The following is a 23,113-nucleotide window of genomic DNA, read 5'->3' on the forward strand; positions in this document are numbered from 1 at the left end:
TGCGGATAGGCCGGTGCCCACAGCCCTCATCCCAAGGCCTGCTGCACCCTGTGCTCCCATGCTCTTCGTGGCCCATCCTGTGTGTCCCCCCACTAGTGCTAAGGGGGAGTTTTCAGTTGGGGGACCCAATCAGAGTTGATGCTGTGAGGTTTCAGGACAGCTGAGCTAAAGAGCTCCTCAGGAGGTCCTGTGATTCCTTTTCATTCTGGAAGATGAGAAGATTAAAGGATGGAACCGTGGTTTGTAAACTGGGAAGGGTCCCATTCTGCTCTGGATAAATGGTGGCCTGTGCAGCACTCACCTGGTGTTACCTGGAGGATGAGAACAGCTTGCAGTGCACGGACAGGGGCACAGACGGGGCACATGGAAAAGGGATGTGTGAGCCCCTTTTCCTTCCCTCCTCCCTGCTACAGCGTGACAGTCCCACACTGAGGGAGAGGAATGTGGCTTCCTGTGATGCAGCAGATGGTGCTGCTGGCTGCTTGTGAGATGCTGCACAGATCAAAAGACTTGGGGGGTGGGACACACAGCACATCCCTTTTCCATTTGTCATGTCATTTGATACAGGTTGTGCTGGTCCCGTCTCACTGGTGTTAGGACCGTGAACTGCCGCGACTTGGCCTAGCAGTGTTTGCCCAGGACTGAATTTCAAAGCAGACCTTCTGTTGTGGGATGGCTTATAAGTCATGCCTTCTGGAAAGCTTCTGTAGTCCTCTTTTCTTTTTTGCCTGCCCTGGCTGCCAGTTTGATGTCTGATCACAGGCTGCTGTCATGTGGGACAAAGTCAAATCAGCACAATTCCACCTACCTGCTGAGCTGTCCTCTGTAGCAGAAGGAGGCTCTAACTCTCCTCTCTCCCCCACTGATGCAGGGTTTTTTCAACTTTTGTTCAGGCAGGGGGAATAGGCAGATTGCATGTGTGCTCTCATGTCAGTTGCCTTCAGTTATGCTAGTGGCATGCGTGATGCTGTGCAGAACTCAGCCCTGAGGGGAGTGGAAAAGGATACAGAAAGAGTGTGTCTGGGAGGTGTGTTTAGCAGATGGATCAGGATGCAAAGCCAGGGAAAGCAAGGGGAGGCAGAGGTGATGCTGCCTTTATAGGCTGTGAGAGGGAGAGGTTTGGGACATGTGGTGGGATTGAGTGGCAGCCACGTGCTGGTGAAAGCTGATCAATAGCACTTGATGGACAAGCTCTGCTTGAAGCTTAATTAGATTGTTGGGGAGGGCTTAGGGGGTAAAGCAGTAACTGTACCACAGGCATCTGGGAGCAGAGAGGGCAGGATCCTGCCTTAGCTGTGCTCCCTCCTGCATGAAAACGGGACACAGCATCCATCCCTGCAGCTGACAACAGGTTGAGCCTGTTCTTTTTGTCCCCAGCAGTACACCATGGGGGGATATTGTGTCCATGAGACCAGCTGCTGAAGTAAGATTCTCTCTACCTGTGCTGGAGAGAAGGTTCCAGACCAGATGGATGTTTGGTGGGGTGGGAACCAAAGAGCTTTTTCCTCATTTCCTATACGTATTCTTTATTGACCGAGTCAGCAACAGAAGAGTTTCCACCCAGTGCAAATGAAGCAAGTTTCCTCCTGACCCTTGTTCACTGCAGGTGGAGGTCTCTGCCCAGCCATGAGCGTTTGTTAGCTGTCAGCCAAAGATCTGAGTGAACCCTGCAGGGTGTAACTAGCACAGATGGGTCAGGTGAGTTCAGTGGAACTGCCCAAAGCAGTGGGATGAGATTTCCTTTAGGTCTGCCTAATATCTTCCAGTCCTGTTACTGAGACTTCCCTTAGTCTACAGGATCTTAGCAAGTGATGCCTAACTAATGAATTAGCCTGACTAACTGTCTTACTGCATTCACACATTCCTCCTCAGTATGATTCGTGATTTTCTTGAGCTGTGTATCCTTGGTCCAGATATCATTTGCAATCAGTTAATTGAGAAAATTAGCAATATGAGCAGTGGCAGGTTAATCACGCTTTAGTCTCTTGCTACCATTTCTCTTCTCTGATTATCCCAAGTAAAGTAACCTGCCCAAAACAGGGTAGCTGAGAGCTTTAAAACATAGCTCACCCTTCAGAAGGTGCATTGTAGATGAGATTCCACCTTAACATTCAATTTTCATAAACACTGCTCTCAATGCAGTTCAAGCATCAAGACTGAGCAAGAGAGAAAGTGGGATATTGTTTTGCTTTCCTGGTACAAGGGAATAATTATAAACAGTTTTCTCACTCTTAGCTGTGCTTGGAATAGTCACAGTGCCTGAGAAGTGCAGTACAAATAGTCTTGCTAGAAAGGCTCATATGCTTTTAAAACACATCTAGTAAGAAAATCTCATCTATCTCTAGCTCCTAACACCACTGTTCAGTGCTCATTCAGAGTAAGGAGAATGTGAGAGAAGAGATAATCACATTCCCCCAACCAATATACCCCTCATATCAGCCCTGCAGGCTTGAGATGTTGTTTTCACACCCTTGTGCTTGTTCGTATCCAGCAGGCTGTTGGCTTGTGTTTTACAAAGCTGAGCACAGGATGAAAAATGCTTGCCAGGTCTCAAAGATAAAAGTGAGTTCTTTATGTGCATTTCTTATCCACACTCCTCCAGTGGCTTCAAGGGGTACATGTCAGTTATTGAGTCTTTCTGAGACACCGTATCGATAGGCTGTGATGTAGCTTCGTGCCATTTACTCTGCTCATCTCTGGTTTTCAGTAGTCAGATCCAAGTTACTGCTACTGTTTTTGGAGTGAATCTTTTCTTTGTGAATCTTTTTCCCTTTCCTTCCCCTCCCCCCCCCTCTTTTTTTCCTGCTCTTCATTCTTTTGTTTCTGTTTCCTTTTTTGGTTCTGTTTCCCTTGCTCTTGCTTCCTAGAACATGTTGAATGTGTATGAAAGAGGAAGGATTTAGAAGGAAGGCATAGTCTCTCCTGTAGCTGGTGACAAATGGACAGGAGTAAGCTCTGGGAAGATGTTTTGACTGTGTTTCATAAAGGAATGAAGTTTATGCAGTCTTGCTGCCAGCACAGGCAACATGGAGAAACAGGAAGGATTTTATGGCTCTCCCTGTACATGCTGTGCTGTCTGCCCCTTCTTTATTAGAAGTAGGACTGCAAGTACAGCAGAGTCAGAGGCAACAATTCCTGTTGGTGGCACAGTCTCATTTGGTAAGTTTCAACCATATTATAACAAAATGACTCAGAGCTCAACCAAACTGAAGCTGGAAAATCTGGGCTGTGCAGAGCAGGGCTGCATTTTCTTCTTGAGCCAGAATGGTGCAGGATGGTGCACTGATACATGTTGGTCTGGCTGGAGGTTGGATCCAGTGCAAGGAGATGGGAAGAGGCACCTGCACTCGCTGAGGTTAGGGAGGGTAGAAAGTTGGATCCAGGGAGGTTCTGAGTAGTGCTAGTTTTCATATGTGAGTCTCAAATGTCATGGGAACCTGACTTTTGCTCTGGGAAGGAGGAAGCAATGTGATGAATATTGTCCTTTACTGATTTCATGCCCATCATGCAGACAAAGAGGTGATTCCAGGCTCTGCAGTGCATACAGGAGTACAGGTTGGATCTTGCAGCAGCAGTGTAGAGCTCCCATTCTAAACAGAAGGATCCACGTGCCTTCAGGATTGAAGGTATGGCTGAGAGACAGTAAGAGAGAGATAACAAGCACAGCTAGACATACATATAACCCATCTAGCTCAGTACTAACCACAGTGACACCAACACAGGCTCCTCGCACAGACTGCGGACTAAGTGGCTCTCCCTTCCTTCCCACCCATCACCAAATTCAGGTTCTGTTTTACTGCTTTCCTTCTCCACTCCTGGGTGCTTCCTCCTCAGGACATGCAGCAATGCAGTACCCCACTAAGCCATGGCTCATGAAGTTGCCAGTCATGCTGTGCCTCAGTTAAGGCTTTTGCTTGACTGTCTCCCTGACAGAGTGAAGATTAGGTCTGTTCTTAGACCGGGGAACATATGCTAATAAAATACATATTGCTTTCTGATCAGCCCCTAATGAAAGACATTATTGAAGACTGTGGAACAAGCACTTACAGTAATTCATGACAGCACCAATTTGGCTTCTCTAGGAAGCTGTAAACTGCTGCTCTCGGTACCTAATGAGGATGGGCAGCTGATTGCATGTGTGTGAGAGAGAGAGACGCTCTCCTGGCTCCAGCTGTCCTCTGTAGCTACTGAAGGTCACAGCTGCTTCTCTCCTTAGAGATGGGGATGTCTCAGCCTGAAAAGGGAGCCTCCTGCTAAGGACAGTTTAGGAGGAAAACCTTCCAGGACTCTTCATTTTGACTGAATAATGGATTTGCTTTGGCCGCTCATGCTTGCTTAACCTCAGGATCTGAACAAGTGTGCTTGATTGATGAACAACGTAGGTATGAATTTCAGTTTGCTGGTCTGCTTGTCTGGCAGATGACAATTTTATGTTTCCGATGTGATTATTGCTCTGAAAACCCCTAATAAGCAATGGTCATCAAACAAGGAAAAGGAAATGAATCCACCTAGTGCTTTAATTGATGCCGTTAATGCTTGACATCATTTCCATTCAAGGTGGTGATAAAGTATAAACCAGGAACATGTTGCAATCCAATCTGACAGGCACAGGAATTTTGATGAGAAATTATAGAGAAATGTCCCAACTACTGTCTGTCTTCATATCCAAAGCAAATTTCTCTGCTACCCAAAACTTACCCAAAACAGCTTTTGCAGATAGCAGCTATGCTGCTGAGTGGGAAGGCACCTTCACCGAGTCTGATACCTTGGGGTCACATTTGAATCCGCTGTCAGGAGAATATTTCTCAGAAAGAGTGGTGAGGCACTGGCATGGGCTGCCCAAGGAGGTGGGGGAGTCACTGTCCCTGGAGGTGTTCAAGAGCCATGTGGGTGTGGCACTGAGGGGTATGGTTACTGGGCACGGTGGGGATGGGCTGGTGGTTGGACAAGGTGATCTTAGAGGTCTTTTCCAACCTTTATGATTCTATGGGTGTGCTGCTGAATTGAGAAGGCAATGCCATCTCCGTGTAGGATTGGGATATTGTAAAGAAGGTCCTGAGGGCTGAAACAACTTCAGTGGGTCAAGTGGGATGAAATGCAGCAGTACAAATGAAAGGTTGTGAGTGTGGAGGGTGCTGACAGAGAAATCTGCTACAAGCTAGGAGCTCGTAAGTGGGAAATGACAGGATTGGAGGCATGATATGGGTGCAAGGGTTGACTGCAGGGAGCTGCTGGTAAGAGATAGGTGTGAGAAAGGGCAAATGTACTCCTAGGTGAAGCCTGAGGTACTGCCAGGGAAGATGGAGGGGACCTGCTGCATTCTGTATGCCAACTCCAGCAAGTGAGATCATGCAGGAAAGGATTATGAAATAAATAGGGAAAGCGAGAGTGCATTACAAGAGGAGACAGAGAGTGCTCAGCTTGTTTAGCCAAGCAAAGCAAAGGCTGAAGGGGATGTGATTGCTGTCTATAAACACGATGGGGGGTCAAGCAGCAGGGAGGGAAAAGCTAAAGGATAATACTGGCACGAGATCAAGTGGGTGCAAGCTGCTTGTGAATAAATTCAGGCTGGAAATGAGAACATTAGGGTGGTTAGGTTCCAGAACAGCTGTCCAGCAGGAGGAACAGGCCAAATGGGAATGAGTTTTAAGACGGGATACGATACATTCATAAAACAAATGAGCAGAAATAGCCCCTGTGGTGTCAAGGGACTGGGCTCCGTGAGGCAAAGCTGTACCTCCCCTGCTTTGTCCCTGGAGGCGGCTGTGCTGTCCCTGTTCTAAACTCCTGGTAGATAGCAGGTTGTTGCCAGTGTGCAGAGGGGTTTTATGCTTCTCCCAAAATGCAGAGAGCAAGAATCAAATCCATGATGTCCAAGTGTGACGTCAAAGAAATCCCATCTTCCTCTGCTCTGTCCTGTGGACCCACGGTGACATCAAGGACCAGAATCTCAGTCCACTGCTGTGTACAAGAAAGAGGATGGCGAAAAGTGGGAGAGAAATGTCACTGGAAAATACTGCAGCTTCGTATGTTCAGGAGAGGTTCTTAAAATTCCATATCCCCACCTTCCTCTTGCCTCTCCTTCTGAGCATTTTTTAATTTCTCTTTTCCCAAAGAATTTGCTATCATCTTATTTTCCGTCATCTTCTGGACTTCGTTCTCCAGAGGCAGCCAGTGAAGGATTAAATGCCTGAGAAACCTTAGCAAAGCCACAAGTAGTGTGAACAGCTCAATCCTGGCACCAGGAGAAATCAGAGTGTAAGCCCTGTGGGGGGAAACTCTGCTTGGTGCCTGCTGTAATAGCAAGGTGATTTGCATTGCAGAGCCTCACATTCATTCCAGAATTTGCCACCAATGCCATAACAACGTTCAGCACCTTCCAGTCCCAAGGATGGGGTGCTTGGGTACATCCTTCCTGGCTGTCACCAGTTTAAGGCCACAGGTGCTGTAAGTCACTTCACATTGAGGGCAATGGTGTGATCGTTGCTGTTGAGGTCCTTGTCCCTTCAAGCAACAGTCCCTTTGGAAGGGAGTGTCTCTATCTTAGCTGCATTTAGATTGGTTTCATTCATGGCAGTCTCAGCCACAGGGGAAATTCAACATGAGATGATGTCTGCAGCCCCCTAGGACAGTGCTATATAACATGCTCAAGACTCCTGGCAAACAGTCTGAATTGATAAAAATGGAAAGTTCTTTCACATCCTGAGCAGTATTACCTGTCAGAGGAAAAGTGCCCTTCTGCTGCTGTCACCTTCACCTGACCACTGGACCATGCTAAGCTGGGATGTGTCTATGCCAGAAGATAAACTGGGCAGCTTGGCTGCAATTGGAGTGAGGCAGAGTAAAAAAGGGAGAGAGAGAGCAAGTGCATGTAGAAGGAATTTTGAGAGAAGATGCTGGAGAGCAGAGCCAACACTTGGCACTGAGCAGAAAAGTTGTTGAAGAATTGGGACAGATAAGGGGAGAGAGCAGCAGGAGTGGATAGCAATGCTGAGAAGCAGGATGCCCACCAAGTCATTCCTTTCCTCTGATCAGCCAGCTGGGGAGTCTGTGGGACTTTAATGTATGTTTTACTAGCTGGTGTTTGCAATGACTCCCCAGGGCTCAGTGCTGAAACAGGTTTTCATTCTGACTTTGCTTTCTCCCTTAAGCATGTAGCTACGCAGTGTGCAGCTGGTTGTGAGAACACGAGCATGGCTGCTCAGGTCACGCTGAGTCCAAGCACACACAGGATATCATGCTCCTCTGAATGCCTGGTGCGGGTTGCTGTGCAGCACTGCAACAGTAACTATTGACAGATGTGTTTGTTAATAGGCTTCGGCTTTATTATATCTGATAGCTGATACACGCCTTGTTTCAATATAATTCAGTGTGCAAACAGCATCCTTTTTTGTTCTACTAAACAAAAAGCTTAGATGTGGTGGTGTCGTACATTGGTCCCTTTTGCAGAGACAGCGTCCCAGCTGGGAATGAAATGTGGTGAGCGGTAGTGTGGCTCTTCTCTCAGAGGCTGTGTCTTCCTGGGCTGTGAGCCAGCTGAGGCTGGTCGCACTGGCACAAGCACTCTGCGTGGACCACAAACCAGTTTACATGATAAGGTGTGGGACTAGGTGGACAAGACCTGCCAACAGGGTGTAATGGTGAGGAATGAGAAAGGGCAGACCCAGTTTGCAGCACTGGGGGACTTCATGGCTAAGTACACGTGTAAGCACATGAGCTTTCTCTCTCGGTTGCTAATATTGCTTACAAGTGGCAGAGAAAAGGGACAGCTTGCCTACTGTGCGTGTGGATATATACATCCCACCTGGGGTGATTTTGTCCTTTGTAAGGTGTTTCTAGAAAAACCGTTCTGCAAGAGCATTCCCACCTCTGTATCCTGTGTGATATCCACAGCCAGCTGGTAGAAATAGTGTGAGTTTGTTTGTTTGTTTCTATTCCCATTCTCTCCCTCTCATTATTTGAAATGGAAGGAGGTGAAGGCAGAAATGAGGCTGCGCGTTGCTCTGTGCTCCTGTTCTGGCCCCACTGGCAGCATCCTGAGCCTGGTGATAAATGAGCTCAGCGCCTGAGATCCTCCACGGAGGCTTCAGCATCTCGAATAAGGTGGCCAGTGTTTCACTGTCCTCTGCGCCTGCCTCTGCTTTAGGAACTGCGCCGCAGCAGTATCACACTGGAGGACCACGCCAGCATGATCAGGAGGAGGCTGAAGAGGAGGTGTGGAGGGAAGAAGAGACCGGGGTAGCATGGGAGAAGAGCATAAAGGCAGCAGCAGGAGACTGGAGCAAAGGATTAAAAACGAGTTCCTACTGGACTGATGCGTGCGGCTCTGCACAAAGCTGCTGCTGGCAGCCGGGTAGGCAAAGGATGCTTGGGGAAGGGAAGTTAGAGCCAGGCCTTGGCTCTGATTTTGCTGTCTGCTGGACCCGTACTCATCACTGCAAGCCCATAGCAGCTGTGCACTCACAGGGTGAGCAGTTGGCTGGAGCCAAGCCTTGTTCTCCCTTGCACTGATGTCACACCTTCTAAACTGTGCTGAACTCCAGTCTGGTCTCTCTCTCCCTCTGCCTTCACAAAACTTTTCTCCTACACTACAAGAGGAAGTATGTCTGGGGTACCCGCTGTGCCTTGCCCACTGCCTCGTGATACAAGTTTCACCTAGAAGTAGGACAGTTGTGATCCATGGGGACATAGGTGGTGTTTTTCTTCTCTGATTTACAGACAAACCGAGGTGGCAGCCAAGTATTTATTCGATTAAACCCACGTGCCCCTGCAGGTAGATTTGACTGGGGCATTAGGACTTTTGCAGTCCAGACTGGAGGCTGATTTCTTGTCCTGGTTTAGGTGATGTGGGAGAGTGCGTAATTTCAAATTGTTCCCAGAGGCTTCAGATACCCAAATTCCACACAGCTCCCAGCTGAGGTGGAATTTGCACTGTCTGAACCTCACCCTCAGACTTCTCTTCGATTCTCCATTTTGTTTCTCTTCTAAAGGTTATGTCTAGACAAGGGAAATGGCTCCTGACCCCCTCCTATTTGCTGGCTGCCTTCCCATTGCGCAGGCTCTGAGGCAGCCTGTAAGGAGGAGCTGCCACCAGCCCCCTGGTCAAGCTCTACTTCCCCAAAAGCTCCATGCCAGGAGCCATGCCACCCCCAGCCCCCTGCTTCTGGCTTGTGCCTCCTCCTCTCTTTCCTAATAAATGGTGGTCTGGTGCTAATGATCCCAGGTGAGATCACTGCCACCAGGATCTGGTTCCACTCTTGGCAGAACAGTGGTGCTGCAGGCTGGCAGATGGAAGGGCTGAGCGGCAGGCATGCCAGTTGGACCTGCACCCAGCTTGCATGCATGCATGCAGACAGAACATTGTTTATGCAAACGGAACCTGACATCAGCCCAGTGCCAATTATGTGCTTGATTCCTAGAGGTACTACCCTGGTCCTGCCCACTGGGGCTGCTTCCTTGGAGGCACAGGGATGGGGGAAGGCACTGGAGCCTTCCCAGTCCTCTGAGCCCCCTTACCTGGGGAGGAGGAGGGTGCCAGTTCCTGAAGCAAGTTGCAACCCGATCTGTTTAAGGCAGGTACAAAGCTTGTTGTTTGTTGTGAAAACAACATGCAGCCGCAGCTCTGCAGGGGACCCTGCACAGTACCATGGCGGGATCTGGTCCAGCCCTGCTCTTTGTGTGGGAGCTCCATGCAACCTGTGGGTAGGTCGGCTCAGTTGAGGAGACGGGTCCTGGCCATGTTGGAAAAGAACGGGGCTCTGGCACTGGGAGATCTCCAGTGGCAGCCACTGCTTCTTAGCTGGAACTTAGAGTCATGTCAGGGTAGGAGGCGAGCAGAGGGGTGGCATGTGCTTGCTTTGCTCGAGTGCTCTGCCCACATCCCTCCCTTGCCACACCTTGCTGCTGGCATCTGCTTCTGCTGTACCCTCACTCCGTGCTCTTGCCCCACAGTCTCCACACAGATGGATTTGCTGCAAACCTTCCTCCCTGCATTCCTGTTTCAGTCCTGTAACTGCAGAATTCATCATGATTACTGAGCCCAGCCATCAGGAGAATTGCCTTTACCATGAAACCTGTCAGCCTAGACAATGTATCAAGCGGAGGTTGAGTGTCTGGGACAGTGAACATGGGGCCATAGAAAGCTCTGCCAAAGGCCTTATTACTAGGACCAGCATCCCCAGTAACATATCAGGACCAAACCTTGCCACAGGGATCCAGGCACTACACAGCAACAGGCAGGAGATTGTATCTTTACGGTATAATCCTTGTTCTTGTCCTTCCCCTGCCAAGCAAGCATGACTGTGGCAGGGAAGTTTTGCTGACACATAATTCATCATTTTTAGTAGTGGTGATTTTGACAACAACATTTTTCCCATCATTTTCTTGAAACTTCCCTGTTGCCTTAGCATATGGAACTCTATTCAGCTGGTATGGTTCAGGTACTATGGTTCACATCCTCAGTGGGCTTTAAAGAAAGAGGGAGCCTATGAGTGACTGCAGAGGATCACTGACTTGAGCAAGACACCTTGCCCTGGTCTGGAGAGGCAGTAATGGCTAGGCTTCAAGGGCAGATCCCATGGAAAGGTGCTGAGGAAGCATGGCAGTAGGTAGGGTTCCAGCAAGGCACCAAATGAAATGCCACAGGATGTAGACAGCAAATGAATGAATTTTGCAGCAGTGATTGTGAAATTAAGGGTATCTTGGCAAATTGCCATGCTGCAATGAGCACAGGACCTTGGTGCACTGATGCAGGTGAATCGGGTTTATTTCTCCCATCTTGGAGCCATTGGTCTTGACATGGAGTTGCTCCAGGTCCATATTTCAAGTAGTCCCCCTAATCATGAGGACCTTAAAGCTTTCCATCGGTGAAAGCTCAGGCTCCTGATCACAGTTCTGTGCCACGGAAGGGAATTTTTAGCCAAGTCTGCATGACGACCTCACTGACAAACGGGGCATACTTGTCTATATAGGAAGTGGAAAAGCAAGATGTTAGACAGTGAATAGGATCTCTCTGATTTCTAACTTCAGCATTTTTATGACATTGTGGGTTCTCTTTTCATGCAGCTGGCTCAGCGAAACACCATCCAAACCTTCATTCCTGTACAGAAAATGGAGAAGGGCCTGTTGCTGGAGCACATCCTGCCCAACCTGAAAGTGCCTCAGAGCTACGAAGTTCGCTTGACACCTATCACCAGCTTTGGGGCTGGCGATATGGCTGCCCGCATCATCCGGTACATGGAACGTAGGTGTCTCCTCCTTGGTCCTGGCTATGAGAGCAGGTCTGAGCTGCCGGCCATGGGTCAGGCCAATGGACATGGGCATGTGTGGATATTGTCTCCTGTGAACCATGGGTGTCTCTCTCAGCTGCATAGTTTTGATGGCATAGTACTATCAGATTTGGCCGTTTTTTTGGCTGTTACCATTAATGCAGAGCATTAGATAGAGACCTACTAGGCTTAGTCTCAACTCATTTTTCACTCAGCTGCTCCAACACACACTCTCTTCTCTGTGGGATCCCAAAACCCCCATCCCCAGTCAGGCCATGCTGCAGTCTCCTGTGGCTCAATGATGTATTTTAGAGGACAGCCAGTGAATTCTGCATATTAGCCACATGCCCATAAAAGCAAGAGGATTTCAGGGGACTTTGTTCTTTCCAGAGCTGAATGCACAGTTCCTTTCCCAACTAGCCATAATAAAACTGTAGTGCTGTCCAACACCCTGAATCCCAGATCATCCCATTGACAGACATTGACCATGCTTCTTTCTCCAGCATCCGAACAGCTCCCAGCTCACCCATTCTCACAACCTTATGATTTCTTCACTCCCCTCAGGAGTTTGGACCCTATATTTTAGCATAAAATACAGAGCTCCTTCCTCCTGTGTTTGCATGATCTCATACAACTTTCTTGACCTGGAAAGTGACACTGATGCCCCTCTTAAATACCAAGCTTTATCTCCCAGTGAGTGCTTCCAGAAAGAAACTGCTCAGGAGGCCCAAAGGGATTCTCTGCAGTTCCAGGATCACCTATTATTAAGATCTGTTGCTGTTTGGATCAGTGAGTCAGCAGCTTGTTCTATCACCAAGGCAAACACTGAGCAGTGCTGTTTTGCAGGGATGCTGCTAGGAGATTTGTACAACTCTGACCTTTCTTGGTGTGCTTGTTTTATTTGCAGACTTTGATTATGATTTGTGATTTGGCGGAGCACTAGCTGTTCTGACGTGTTGTTTTTCTATTTCCTTTTCCAGCAATCAACTATCCCAGCCCAACAGGTAAGCAACAAGACCTTTGTATTTATGTTTTGATTGTAATGCATGTTAGTCAAGTGCTCCAGGAGATCAGGCAAGCTGGAAAACAGCACTAACTTTACAAAATATTTTCCCCCAAAGAGCTTGAAATTGCATAGACACATAATGATTTCATTAAGTAATGCCATTTTTTGTACCTTGAGTTGTCACCAGGAGATATATGTGAGTTATGTGCCTCTCTGTACCTGATATCTCTGTGACTGAGCAGGTTGTGACATTGAGCCTACATTCCCCCTACTGTTAGCAGTTTGCATCCACTAAGCAGATTATTAAGTGTTCTTCAAAATATCTCTATTTAAGGAGTGTATAACCCCCACACTCCTTCTTGACACCTCTGTGGGCTGGTGTGGAGCAATGTCTAGATGAGATCTGGTTCCTCTTGCAAACCTCACAAGCACAGTTCCTTTCTTCTTCCCCTCTGGTGTCATCACTATTTGCTTTCTCATTTGTCTTCCAATCATTCCTGCTAATGCAGCCTGACATTTAGATGCAGGCCCATCTTTTCTGAGCACCCAGAGCCCCCAATGATTTTGAAATCACAATACACAGCATCCCAGAACGATGTTCTTAATGAACATGTGGTGGTCCACAGAGAGCAGGCTAGTTCCATGTAGATGTTTCTTTTTTCCTCTTTTCAACTGCTGAGTAAAAATCAAAAAAAGCTGAAATAGCATTCAGTCTTCTTAGGTAGCACTCTGTGTGTGGGCAGGCAAGTGTTATGGCTGCACTGCAGGATACCAGTGGGAAGGAGAAGCCAGGACTGGGCAACAAGCAGGAACTGGAGCACAGGGTTATCTTGTTAAGGCAGCCATCAAGCATCCATTTGTGCAGATTCACACTCCAAGGATAATTAGGTTCATCACACTGTACCTGATAACAGGAGTTTCTCAGAGAGTCAGCGGGAGTTTGTAGCTACAACTCCTGATTCCTTTTTCTTTCCTCTTCCTCACTTTTTGATCCTCTTTAAACACTCTCCAAAGAGGACTCACTGGTCCCTTGGGCTGATTTCCACCAGGAAACACTGAAACATTGCCAGGGACCCACTCCAGGATGTGTCCCTCCCTTGCTGGAGGAGGTGAACATTCTGGCTTACAAGGGAAAGTGACAAAATCTGGCCTTTTGCCACTTGCTTTTACACCACATGTATCTCTGGTGATGACAGGGCAACTTCAGTCTTAATTGTGTCAGTCTCCTCAGAGTCTTTGTAAGCTGAGCCTTCAGACTGCTCACCTGGGATTGCTTTGGCAGCTTGACTGAGACCAGAATGAAATTTGCCTATGTCAGAGAACTCAGCCACGCTTGTATTTTCATACAGTAAACCCAGCACTTAGAGTTCTCCTTGTTATGATTCATCCAGACTGTGCTGAAAACTGGAGCCACTGAGCCAGCCATCAGGGTCCTGCCTCTGAGTTCACGCCTTGAGATTGACTGCCTTATAACTGCAGCCACCACTCTTGCTTTCAGAGATCTCCCTTCCCTTCAGACCTGTTGCCATTGCAAATATGAGCCCTTTGAAACCATGAGCCCAAAGCCTCGTAGCTCTGTCTCTGGGCCACAACTTGCTTCTGAGCCTCTCAGTTCAGCAGCATGGAAATCTCTACTCCTACCTCTTTTTTCCCCACTTCCCTTGCTACCAACACCTCCAGGAAAAAGTGTTGTGATTGCAAAGGTATCCTCACGCTAGGCTGCCCAGCCAAATTCTGGGAGCAAACATTGAGAGCTCTCAAGTGAAAGGCAAAGATTGGATGATTAATGCCTCTGGCAGCCTGATCCAAGGGCATGCACAATGGTGATTAATTTACAAACTCTGAGAGTCACTTAATGCAATTATTTCTTCATGCATTTTCTCTCCCAGCCTAATAAGATGTTAATGACATTGGGGCAGGCAGGCATGTGCTATGGTTACTGAGCCAGGTGCTGAGATTATAAGGCAAGAGGAAACTGAAAGCATAGGGAGTGAACAAAAGATATTGAATATTTCACTTATTTAGAAATTAGCAGTAAGACTGACTCTTAAAAATCAGTTAATCTTATTCTAGAATTTATCTTAAAAGGCTATCTTTGAGTAATATTGATTCTAAGGTATAATTTTAAATATCTCCTAGGACAACTGATCATTTTAATGTCATGACTAAACTCCAGGGGAATCTGTTCTGTCCTTCTTTCTTTTCCCCTGTGATTTCGTTTTGATGGATATGACCTTCGCTTTCCAACCCAAATCGTGCAGTGTTGCCCCTCAAAACTTTTCCATCTTATCTGCAGTGTACGGTTTGGTTTCCCTGGTTCTAGCAGGTGTAGCCTTGCAACTTTGGTGACAAGGGAATTTAAAAACATATGAGATTGCTATTTTTTTCTCACTAGTCCAGTGTGTCTTGCCTGTCCAGAGCAGGAACATTATTCCTTATGTATCTGTGACCTGGCTGTGATGGAGCTAAAACATTTTGGGATCATGGACATGTACGATGGGTGGTGATCAGTTCCAGCTGCTGGTTGTTATAGATTAACCTGGCTCATTGCTCATCATCCAGTGCTTGTGTGTCCTGTTTCTCTTAATGCCTCATAGCACAGAGGGGTCTGAATTTGCAGACCCAGCATGAATGTGTGGGGATGGGATGTGGTCCCAGTGTTTAGAATTGGATTCCTCAAATCTGTGCCCATCCCTCATGCATGTGTGTAATGCAGAGTTTAAAGCAGGTGACTGCCACTAATTCCTTGTGACATGATGGAAAATGTGACTGGGCCATATTATCCCAGTGTCATAGATGGGGATATTAGAGCCGATGGTGCTCCAATATGACCCAACCAGCTATTGTATTGTAAAGCTTTCTTTCATTACTGCTTAGAAATGCTTTAGAAACTTATGGAAAATTTTGTTACGTGTTTCTTAAATCCCAGGGTACTTTGAGGTCACAATCCAGTTTGCATTGTCTTCATCTTCTAGGTGGGGAAAGTGATCTCTAGTGACGGGCTGTGGGTCACACCGCGGGTCTATAACGGAGCTGAAGCTTGCATCATGGTCCCTTGTGCTCCAAGCCAGTTTCAGCTGTCACAGCACAGCTAGATGACGAAGGCAATTTTATTTGAATGTGCTTCCATCTGCTATTCACCCGTAGTCTGCAGCTAGGATCATCTTATTATTTTTTGTATGCATTCATTTGGCAGCTAGAATTTCAGGGCCAGGGATGGCTTACCCCTAAGGACTTGAAATGAAAACCTCCATTATGTTTCTCGAGAAGGTGAAGCAACAAGAAATGCTAATAGGCACGGCTGAGGGTCTCTCCTCTGGGAATGCAGGGAGATGTCTATAACCAGGAGCAAACATCTCTGCACTTTGAGCTGCTGCCACTGCAGAGCCTGCCAAGGAAATCTGTTTGGTGAAGGCAGCGCTAACTCCAGCCTTTGAGGAACCAGCTCCCCTGCTACTTCCACCTCGCCTCTAACAATCCAGAGAACAACTTCTGTGTTCAATATTTAAAGCCACTGTTTAATTTTTAATCAGGAAGGTTCCTTTGCTCCACAGTGCTGAGCCAGGATCCCTGGCAGATGGTGCGAGTATGAGAGAAGGTTTGCTTCACACAGCCGAGGTCAGCAGTCAGATCGCTGCTGTGGCCTCTGAGACACAGCGGGTCACTTAAAGGTTTGCTTTGCAGCTGGATCTGCCAGGTTTCTCTCAGTCAGCCTGATGATAATCACCCAGAGGTGACATGCTGCCTGCGTCCCAATGCTCTGAACATACCTGAGTTATCGTGGGCACCTCCACTTCCAGCTCAGAGGAGCAGCAGAGCTTCTGCCTTCCTGTGGTTTGCTTTAAACCAAGCAACCAGCAGTCGGAACGCTAGGGTTCTGCTTCCAGCTTTGACGCTGCCTGCTGTGACCTTAGATGTGTCTGACTGTATTTTAGTGCATTTGTTTCACCATGTGTAATGCAGGAGATGTATAAAGAGAAGTGTTGATGCTTCATGGAGATATTATAAAGCCTTGTTCGTTAGTTGTCGCAAAGTGCCTTGAGATCCTAAGCTAGGGAAAGGCAGCGTGCTGTAGATATACTCCCACACAGCAAGTGGTTACATATAAGCCTGATCCTGCGTGCAGCACCCAGGAGCCTCCTCCATTTTGTGCTCTCTGCTAGAAGCTCTGTCTTCTGGAAGTGGCTGCATCTGAGTGAGAGCAGAGGACAAAGGCAGGGCCCTTTTCTGGCATGCAAAGAGCTGGGAGTCTCCTGCACCCCATGCCTTGTGCTGTATCAGAAAGAGCAGCCCCTTCCTACCACCTTAAAGCTTTCAGGTCCTCTTCCCAAGGGTGTGGGATCTTCTCATGCAGCAGTCCATCAGCCACCAGGGCTGGGCCTCAGCCATAAGCTGGGAATACTGTCCTCTTGTCTTGCACAGCACCTTGTTTTCCTCTATCCCTGCGCTGACCTTCTCTCTGGTCTCCACCTGAGCTTGGGCTTTCTCCTCAGCCTCCTTCTTTCGTTTCTATGTCTTTTTCTTCGTGGATTGCTCCCTCTCAGTCAGTTGCCTGGAAAGCCTCTGTGCTACAGTTTTCAGCTTTGTTTTCTGTCTGATATTCCCAGTTAAGGGAAGTTTGTGCTGGGGAAAAATGTTAGCTTTCTCTTCCGAAGGTCCACAAGCACAATAGGCTCAGAGATGCAAACCCTTCCTGTCCTGGTTGGTCCCTTTGAGAAAGGACAGTCATAGTGGGTCCTGTCATATGGGATAATGCGTGTTCCAAGGAGCAGCCGGTGCCTGGTACTGCCATGAGCTACCTCTGTCAGCCAGGAGGGCAGAGAAGGACCCTGAGAAGCCCTTTACTCACCCTTCACCCCTCCATCTCGTTGTGGTGGGGCTGGTGAACCCCCTAGCCAATGTTATTGCCCAGCCTCAGACCCTACAGGTGTCTGCCCTGTCTGCTCCCCCTCCTGCCTCTTCTTCCAACTCCCTGTGCCCAGCACTGCACTGTGTAGCGCTGGCTAATTTGGATTAGGATGCTAATTAGAAATGAGCGGATTGAATGGAAAGTACTTAGCCAGGGTTAATCAGCAGTTAAGTGGCCAGCCCAGTCAAGCTCCCTATGGCTGTGCTCAGCTCACAGAAGCAGTGTTTCCTGCTGAGCTAAAAGAAAAGCTAGCTGCCCTTCTCCACAAACCAAACCCTTGGCTCGCAGCATAGCGTCCAGCCATTATGTGGGCCCTGGAGGAGTCTACATCCTTTTTCCTGACTGGTTTGGTGGGAGAGCCACGTAAGAAGGGGGAACAACAGCACAGAGCCCCCATGGCCCTGCTGCATGGGGCTGCAGGCTCTCTGTGTGGCAGACAGCAGTTTCCTTTCCCAAATGGGAGGGGGTGGTGAGGGCTATAGCTGGAAGATAGGTGCAGCATCTCAGAGACAAAGTGCTGTTCATTTATCATAGAATCATTAAGGTTGGAGAGGACCCATCCCCACCGTGCCCACTGAACATGTCTCTCAGTGTCACATCCACATGGCCCTTGAACACCTCCAGGGACAGTGACTCCACCAACTCCCTGGGCAGCCTGTGCCAGTGCCTCACCACTCTTGTGGAGAATAAAATTTTCCCAGTACCCAACCTGAACCTCCCCTGGCACAACTTAAAGCCATTTCCTCTTGTCCTATCACTGTTACCTGGGAGAAGAGGCAGGCCCCCACCTCGCTACAACCTCCCTTCAGGGAGTTGTGAAGAATGATAAGGTCTCTTCTGAGCAATTTCTTGACTGGTCTCTCCTCTCTGGTACAAGATGACAGTTCTTGGTGTGCATGATAGGCATGAGAAGCTTCTACCATCATAGCATACCGTGTCTCAAGCTTTTGGCCCTGCCTATCTCATCACTGGCAACCCAGCCAATAGGTTGCTGACCCTGCCCTGCCCTACATGTCCTGTCACTCGAGCTCAAACAGAAAGCCTGAGTTGTCCTGCTCAGGAACCAGACCAAACCAGCACTGAGAGCACAGCAGTGCAGGAGCCCAGGTAGGTGTTCAGGCTGCTCTTCATCTGTCCACGGTAGCGGGAACTGGGTAATCCACAAAGAATTGAGTCATGCTTCAGTGTGCCATGGATGAGTTTCTAATAGACTCCAAAACCTTAGCAAGAACATGTTTTTCTTTTCTGTGTGTTCTTTCATGGATTTCATTACCTTATTGTTCAGTTTCATAGCACACCCCCTTGGCTCTAATGTAAAGGCAGAATGTAGAGATCTGCTTGCTGTGTCTGCACCACTTGAGAGCTCTGAGATCCCACTCTCATCTCATTCTCCAGCTCTGATTTCATCCCAGGGATCTTTTGAAGAAACAAAGTAATTTTCGTAGTGAATCTTGGACTTGTTTTCTGCTTGTCCTTTCTATTCTTCTCCAGCTGTATCATCAGTGAAAGGTTTTAGTTTTGTGGCTCAGGAACTATCTTTAGCCACAAAGGTTTGACGAAAGACCATCTTAATTCTGGTCAAGTTTGATTTGCTCCATTCTCTGCAAGTCCATATTGGGCTATGTCTATGCACAATATTTTTCACCCATCTCATAATATTGCTGCAGGCTGTGTTTGTCTTGTGGTAGTAGTAAAAGCAAGCTCTTTCGCACATGTAGTTGATGCTACATAAAAATCCTTTGCCAGTGTAACTTATTTTGCTAGGAGAACCAGCCTAAGCTGCAATGGCAAATATTAACTCTGAGCTGGTATAAATTGAATATGTTCTAGCTAAATGACACATTTACGGCACTGAGCTGACCTCTTCTCCACAGCTGATTTTTTCATGTGTGCCATAGTTTAATTTAACGTATAGACCAAATTGAGGTTCACCTGCTGGCACTTTCTCCTCTTTCCTGGGAAAATTATTCTACCATCAGCTTGTTCTGGTTTAAAAGCCCTCATGAGCTGCTTGCCTTCACCACTCCTCTTTTTATCATCCTCTACATCAGCTCCCTTAGACCTCCCAGCAGAATCTCTCTTTGGTACTGTTGCCATGTTCTATTCTGTCAGATAATTGCATCCATCAGCCTGGATTAACCCTTCTTTAATCATAGCCATCATGAAAATATTCTTTTTCAGCCTCCTCCTGAGGCTGGGGGCTGCCCACCTGTGCTGCGTACCCTCCTCAAGCAGCAAGGCAGCCCCAGGAGGAGGTCTGAAAAGCAGCACTCCCTGTCCTTCCCTGCAGATAACACCTGTCGCTTTGAGGATGAGAAGATCTGCGGCTTTGTGCAGGACAAGATGGACAACTTTGACTGGACGCGGCAGAACGCCCTGACCCAGAACCCCAAGCGTACTGTCAACACGGGGCCACCCACGGACATCAGCGGTACGCCAGAGGGTAGGCACACTTCTGGGTTTCTTCTGGCTCAGTTCTGGAGGCGAGATGCAAGCCACAAGGTATCAGGGTCCTGCAGCTGTGGGAGATGGCAGAGCACTGATCTGCTTTCTGCGCACACGCTTCTCCTCTGTGCAGGGAGCAGGGAGCGGGCAGTTAATTTGCATGTTACTGATTGGCATTAAGCACACAATTAAAACACCCACGACTTTGTTTAAGGGAATAGTGTGAGCATTAGTTCTTGTTACCGGCTAATTGCCTGCTGCCTAATGTCCTTGTCCCATTTGGTGCTTGTTTTGAAGTCAAAAAGAGGATAAGCAAGTAAGAGAACGTCTCCGACACCTGGAAATGTCCCTGCTGGGTTTAACCAGCTGCTTCCTCAAAGAAGATCTCCGTGGGGCAACTAGATCTCCTCCGTACCAAGCAGCAGCAGGAGGGATGAGGCTGGGGGAGTGACAGCGGGGGCCCCAGGCTCTACTGGAGGAGGCTGTTGTTGTGTATTGCTCCTCCTAGTTGTGCATGGGGCACCCACACCAGATTTAGCTGGATATTGCTTTCTCCTTTCTCTAATGAGGAAAGTAAATTCATATGCAAGCACAAATCTGAACTCAGAAAAAAAAATGGGAAATACACAATGGCCAGCTAAGGAAGTGGTTTTTCCCTTTATTGTTCAGTACACCAGCCTGACCTAGCACTTCAAAGGATGTCAACAGATTAAATAGTTAATCTGATCCTCCTTGGGTTGTTAGCAGCTACTTTGGTATTGTTCTCCTTAGATCAAAACAACATTGCTTACACCAGGTACACTGAATCCTTTCTGCAGTCCTTTTTCTGCAAATGTTTCTGGATGGGATCCAATGGGATGAGAAGAGCAAGGCCATGTCTCTTGGAGGAGGAGGAATCTCCTAGCCCCCAGCATTCCATTACTAGCAGGGCAGGAGATGCAGTGCCTTTCCCCACCTTTTTCTCTCCTTGTATAGGTTATTACATGTTCATCGAGGCTTCTCGCCCCCGGGTGACAGGAGACAAAGCCCGACTGATCAGCCCACTGTACAACATCACAGCCAAGTACTACTGTGTCTCCTTCTACTACCACATGTATGGCAAGCACATTGGTGAGTACTGTCTGGGGACGGGTAACTCTGGCCTAGTGCAGGGTGTAGGGGTAGGGCCTCCAGCCTCCGCTCCACCAGCCATGACTGCAGCCAGCAATTTGAGTGGCTGAAAGTCTCACTCTGGTACTCAGGGCACCAGGATGGTCCTCAGAGAGCTGTCCTTTGCCTGCTCCCAGCATGCCAGGGTTGTGAGGCTGTCTTTGGGACAGTGTCTTGAAGCCAGCCATCACTCCTTGCCATGTTTCCTCTAGAACAGGACTCCTTACCCTCCACAAGAAAAAACAGCACAGCTGCGTTCACGTTTCTCCTTGTCGTAACCACAGCCACCTTGTTCTAGGTAGTGTGACATTGGAGAGGAGATGGAGGGATGTGGGACTCTGTGGTGGGTGCAGCTACTTTGGTGTGTTCAGGATGCGTGTGCCAGGGCAGAGCTGATTCCCTCCTCTCCAGCCATACTCGTACTGGTACAGCAAGTGCCGCAGCAGCACCCGACACTCTAATGAGTTTCCATATCCAGTCAAGGAGCAATTGCTAATTCGTCACCTCTTGATTATAATTTCATTAATTTGAATAATAGATGCACTCTTTCCACAGCACGCTAGGTTATTAATCACCTGCTGGACTGGAGCCTGACTGAAAAAGCAGGGCCCAGGCAGGAATGTGTCCGCCCTTCAATAAACGGGGTTAATTAACAGCTCTCTGCCTCAGCACTGTTGATGTCATTGGAAGGAAACATGCTCCTGAGTCCAGCCACCACATCTCTGTGCACATGTGGCACAGCAGAGAGGTTGAGCTGCAAAATCTGAGACCTTTTCTCAGTAGGGGCTAGGCTGAAAGCTTGACCCCGTGGATGCCGGTTGGAGTAGTTGGGCAGCGGTTCACTGAGCAGGTCTGCTTCTCTGTCTTTGCTCTAGGGACTCAAGTTTGCTTTCTGCACTGAGTCCAGCTAGGTCAGAGGTGTTTTCACACACCTGTATCTCTCCTGCAGAAGAGCTGCTCTGCACTGTGTTCACATTGGCAGCAGCAGAAAACTGTTGGTACTGGTTGATGCCAGGTTTTCCCAGGCTTCCTGGGCTTTCTTAGCTGACAGAGTCCAGCCATTAACACTGGCTGGAAAATTCCCTTCTTCTCAGCTATTTTCCATTGTGGTCAGTTGGCTTTCCTGCCTAATGCCCACATGTCTTCTCCTGGCATTTTTTAAAGGGATTTGATCTTTTGTGATTGCAATCAAGGGTGGCACAGACCAATGGGGAAAAGTGGAAGACTGCCAGGGAAAGAAGATGTGAAGGGAGGAGCACAAAGCAACCTTCTCTTTCTTTGTTTCCTTTAAGAATACAGCTGTGTCCTATTTCCAAGCTCATTTCACTGGGAAAGTAAAAGCCCCTTAGCTTTTGCTCTGTATTGGAAGACAGCTGTTTGACAGCACTCCTGTGGTTTCTCAGGAGGTGGTGTGGACTGGATGTGCCGGGGAATCAATTCATTACAGATTTTTGGCTTTTGGTATTTTAACTCTTTATTCATTTGCTTCACCCACGAATTACCCACAGCAAAAGACACAGTTGAGCCAAAGACCTAGGAAAGCCACTGAGTGTCATTTTATATTCACCACCATCAGGTGCCTTTTATAACAATTGAGTGTTCCGTTATACTCAATGTCATTGTACCTACCTGCTCCCCATTTCCCCCTTGATGCATAAAGGGGCTGTTAAATTTTTGTGAGGTAAATAGGCTGTTTAATACCATGAGATGATTTTCCAAGATGAGTAAGTCTGAGCTGAGAGTGAATAAATTATTTAAAAATTAGACTGAATAGACAGAGTCAGAGAAAGAGAGAAAAAGAAATGAGAAGTTCTTTTCTCTTGGGCTTTGAAGATGCGGATTTGTCTAGGAAACCCACAGTATATCCATCTGCAATTTGAAATTCAGTCTCTCATATCTGTTCTCTGCTCTGTAGTTTCTTTCAGGGACAGTCATGATATTCTGTAATTATTTTGGGTTCTTTTTGATATTTTCGGGCAGTCTTGGTGTCCATGCTGGCTGAAGTCCCCTGAGAGTCCTGTGTGGAAGTGGCAGCCTGCCCGATGGCAAAGCAAACTTCTTCAGCTTGTGGCCACATTCCTCTTCAGTCCCCACTTGAACAAGAGGGGAGTTCCCCTCAAATATAGGCCTCCTTGCTAGGACTCCTCCTGCCAAATGAAGAGATGGACCCTGGCCTCCTACCTGTATCACATATGTGACAATATGAAGGTAAAGATGAGTGCTTACCAGCCTGGGCCATGTCCATATCATTTCCCATATAGCCACCTGTCCCCAGTGCCTGCGGACACTGCTCTGCCTCACCTAGTGTCAGCCCAGTCCTGCCAAGCCAGATGCCAG

At 47.9% G+C, this 23,113-nt stretch overlaps 1 protein-coding gene across 3 annotated transcripts in view; it reads left to right on the plus strand.

Annotated features, from left to right (window-relative positions):
- Window positions 1-23,113, plus strand: part of MDGA1 (MAM domain containing glycosylphosphatidylinositol anchor 1) — a 126,915-nt gene that overhangs the window by 90,298 nt on the left and 13,504 nt on the right. For all 3 annotated transcript variants that reach the window (XM_021391446.1, XM_021391445.1, XM_021391447.1), the window contains exons 11-14: window positions 11,065-11,242; window positions 12,248-12,271; window positions 19,473-19,625; window positions 20,603-20,737. In XM_021391446.1, the coding sequence (XP_021247121.1) occupies window positions 11,065-11,242; window positions 12,248-12,271; window positions 19,473-19,625; window positions 20,603-20,737 (490 nt within the window). The remainder of the gene's footprint in view (window positions 1-11,064; window positions 11,243-12,247; window positions 12,272-19,472; window positions 19,626-20,602; window positions 20,738-23,113) is intronic.

The sequence above is a fragment of the Numida meleagris genome, chromosome 3, assembly GCF_002078875.1.
Source record: "Numida meleagris isolate 19003 breed g44 Domestic line chromosome 3, NumMel1.0, whole genome shotgun sequence".
Lineage (NCBI taxonomy): Eukaryota > Metazoa > Chordata > Aves > Galliformes > Numididae > Numida > Numida meleagris.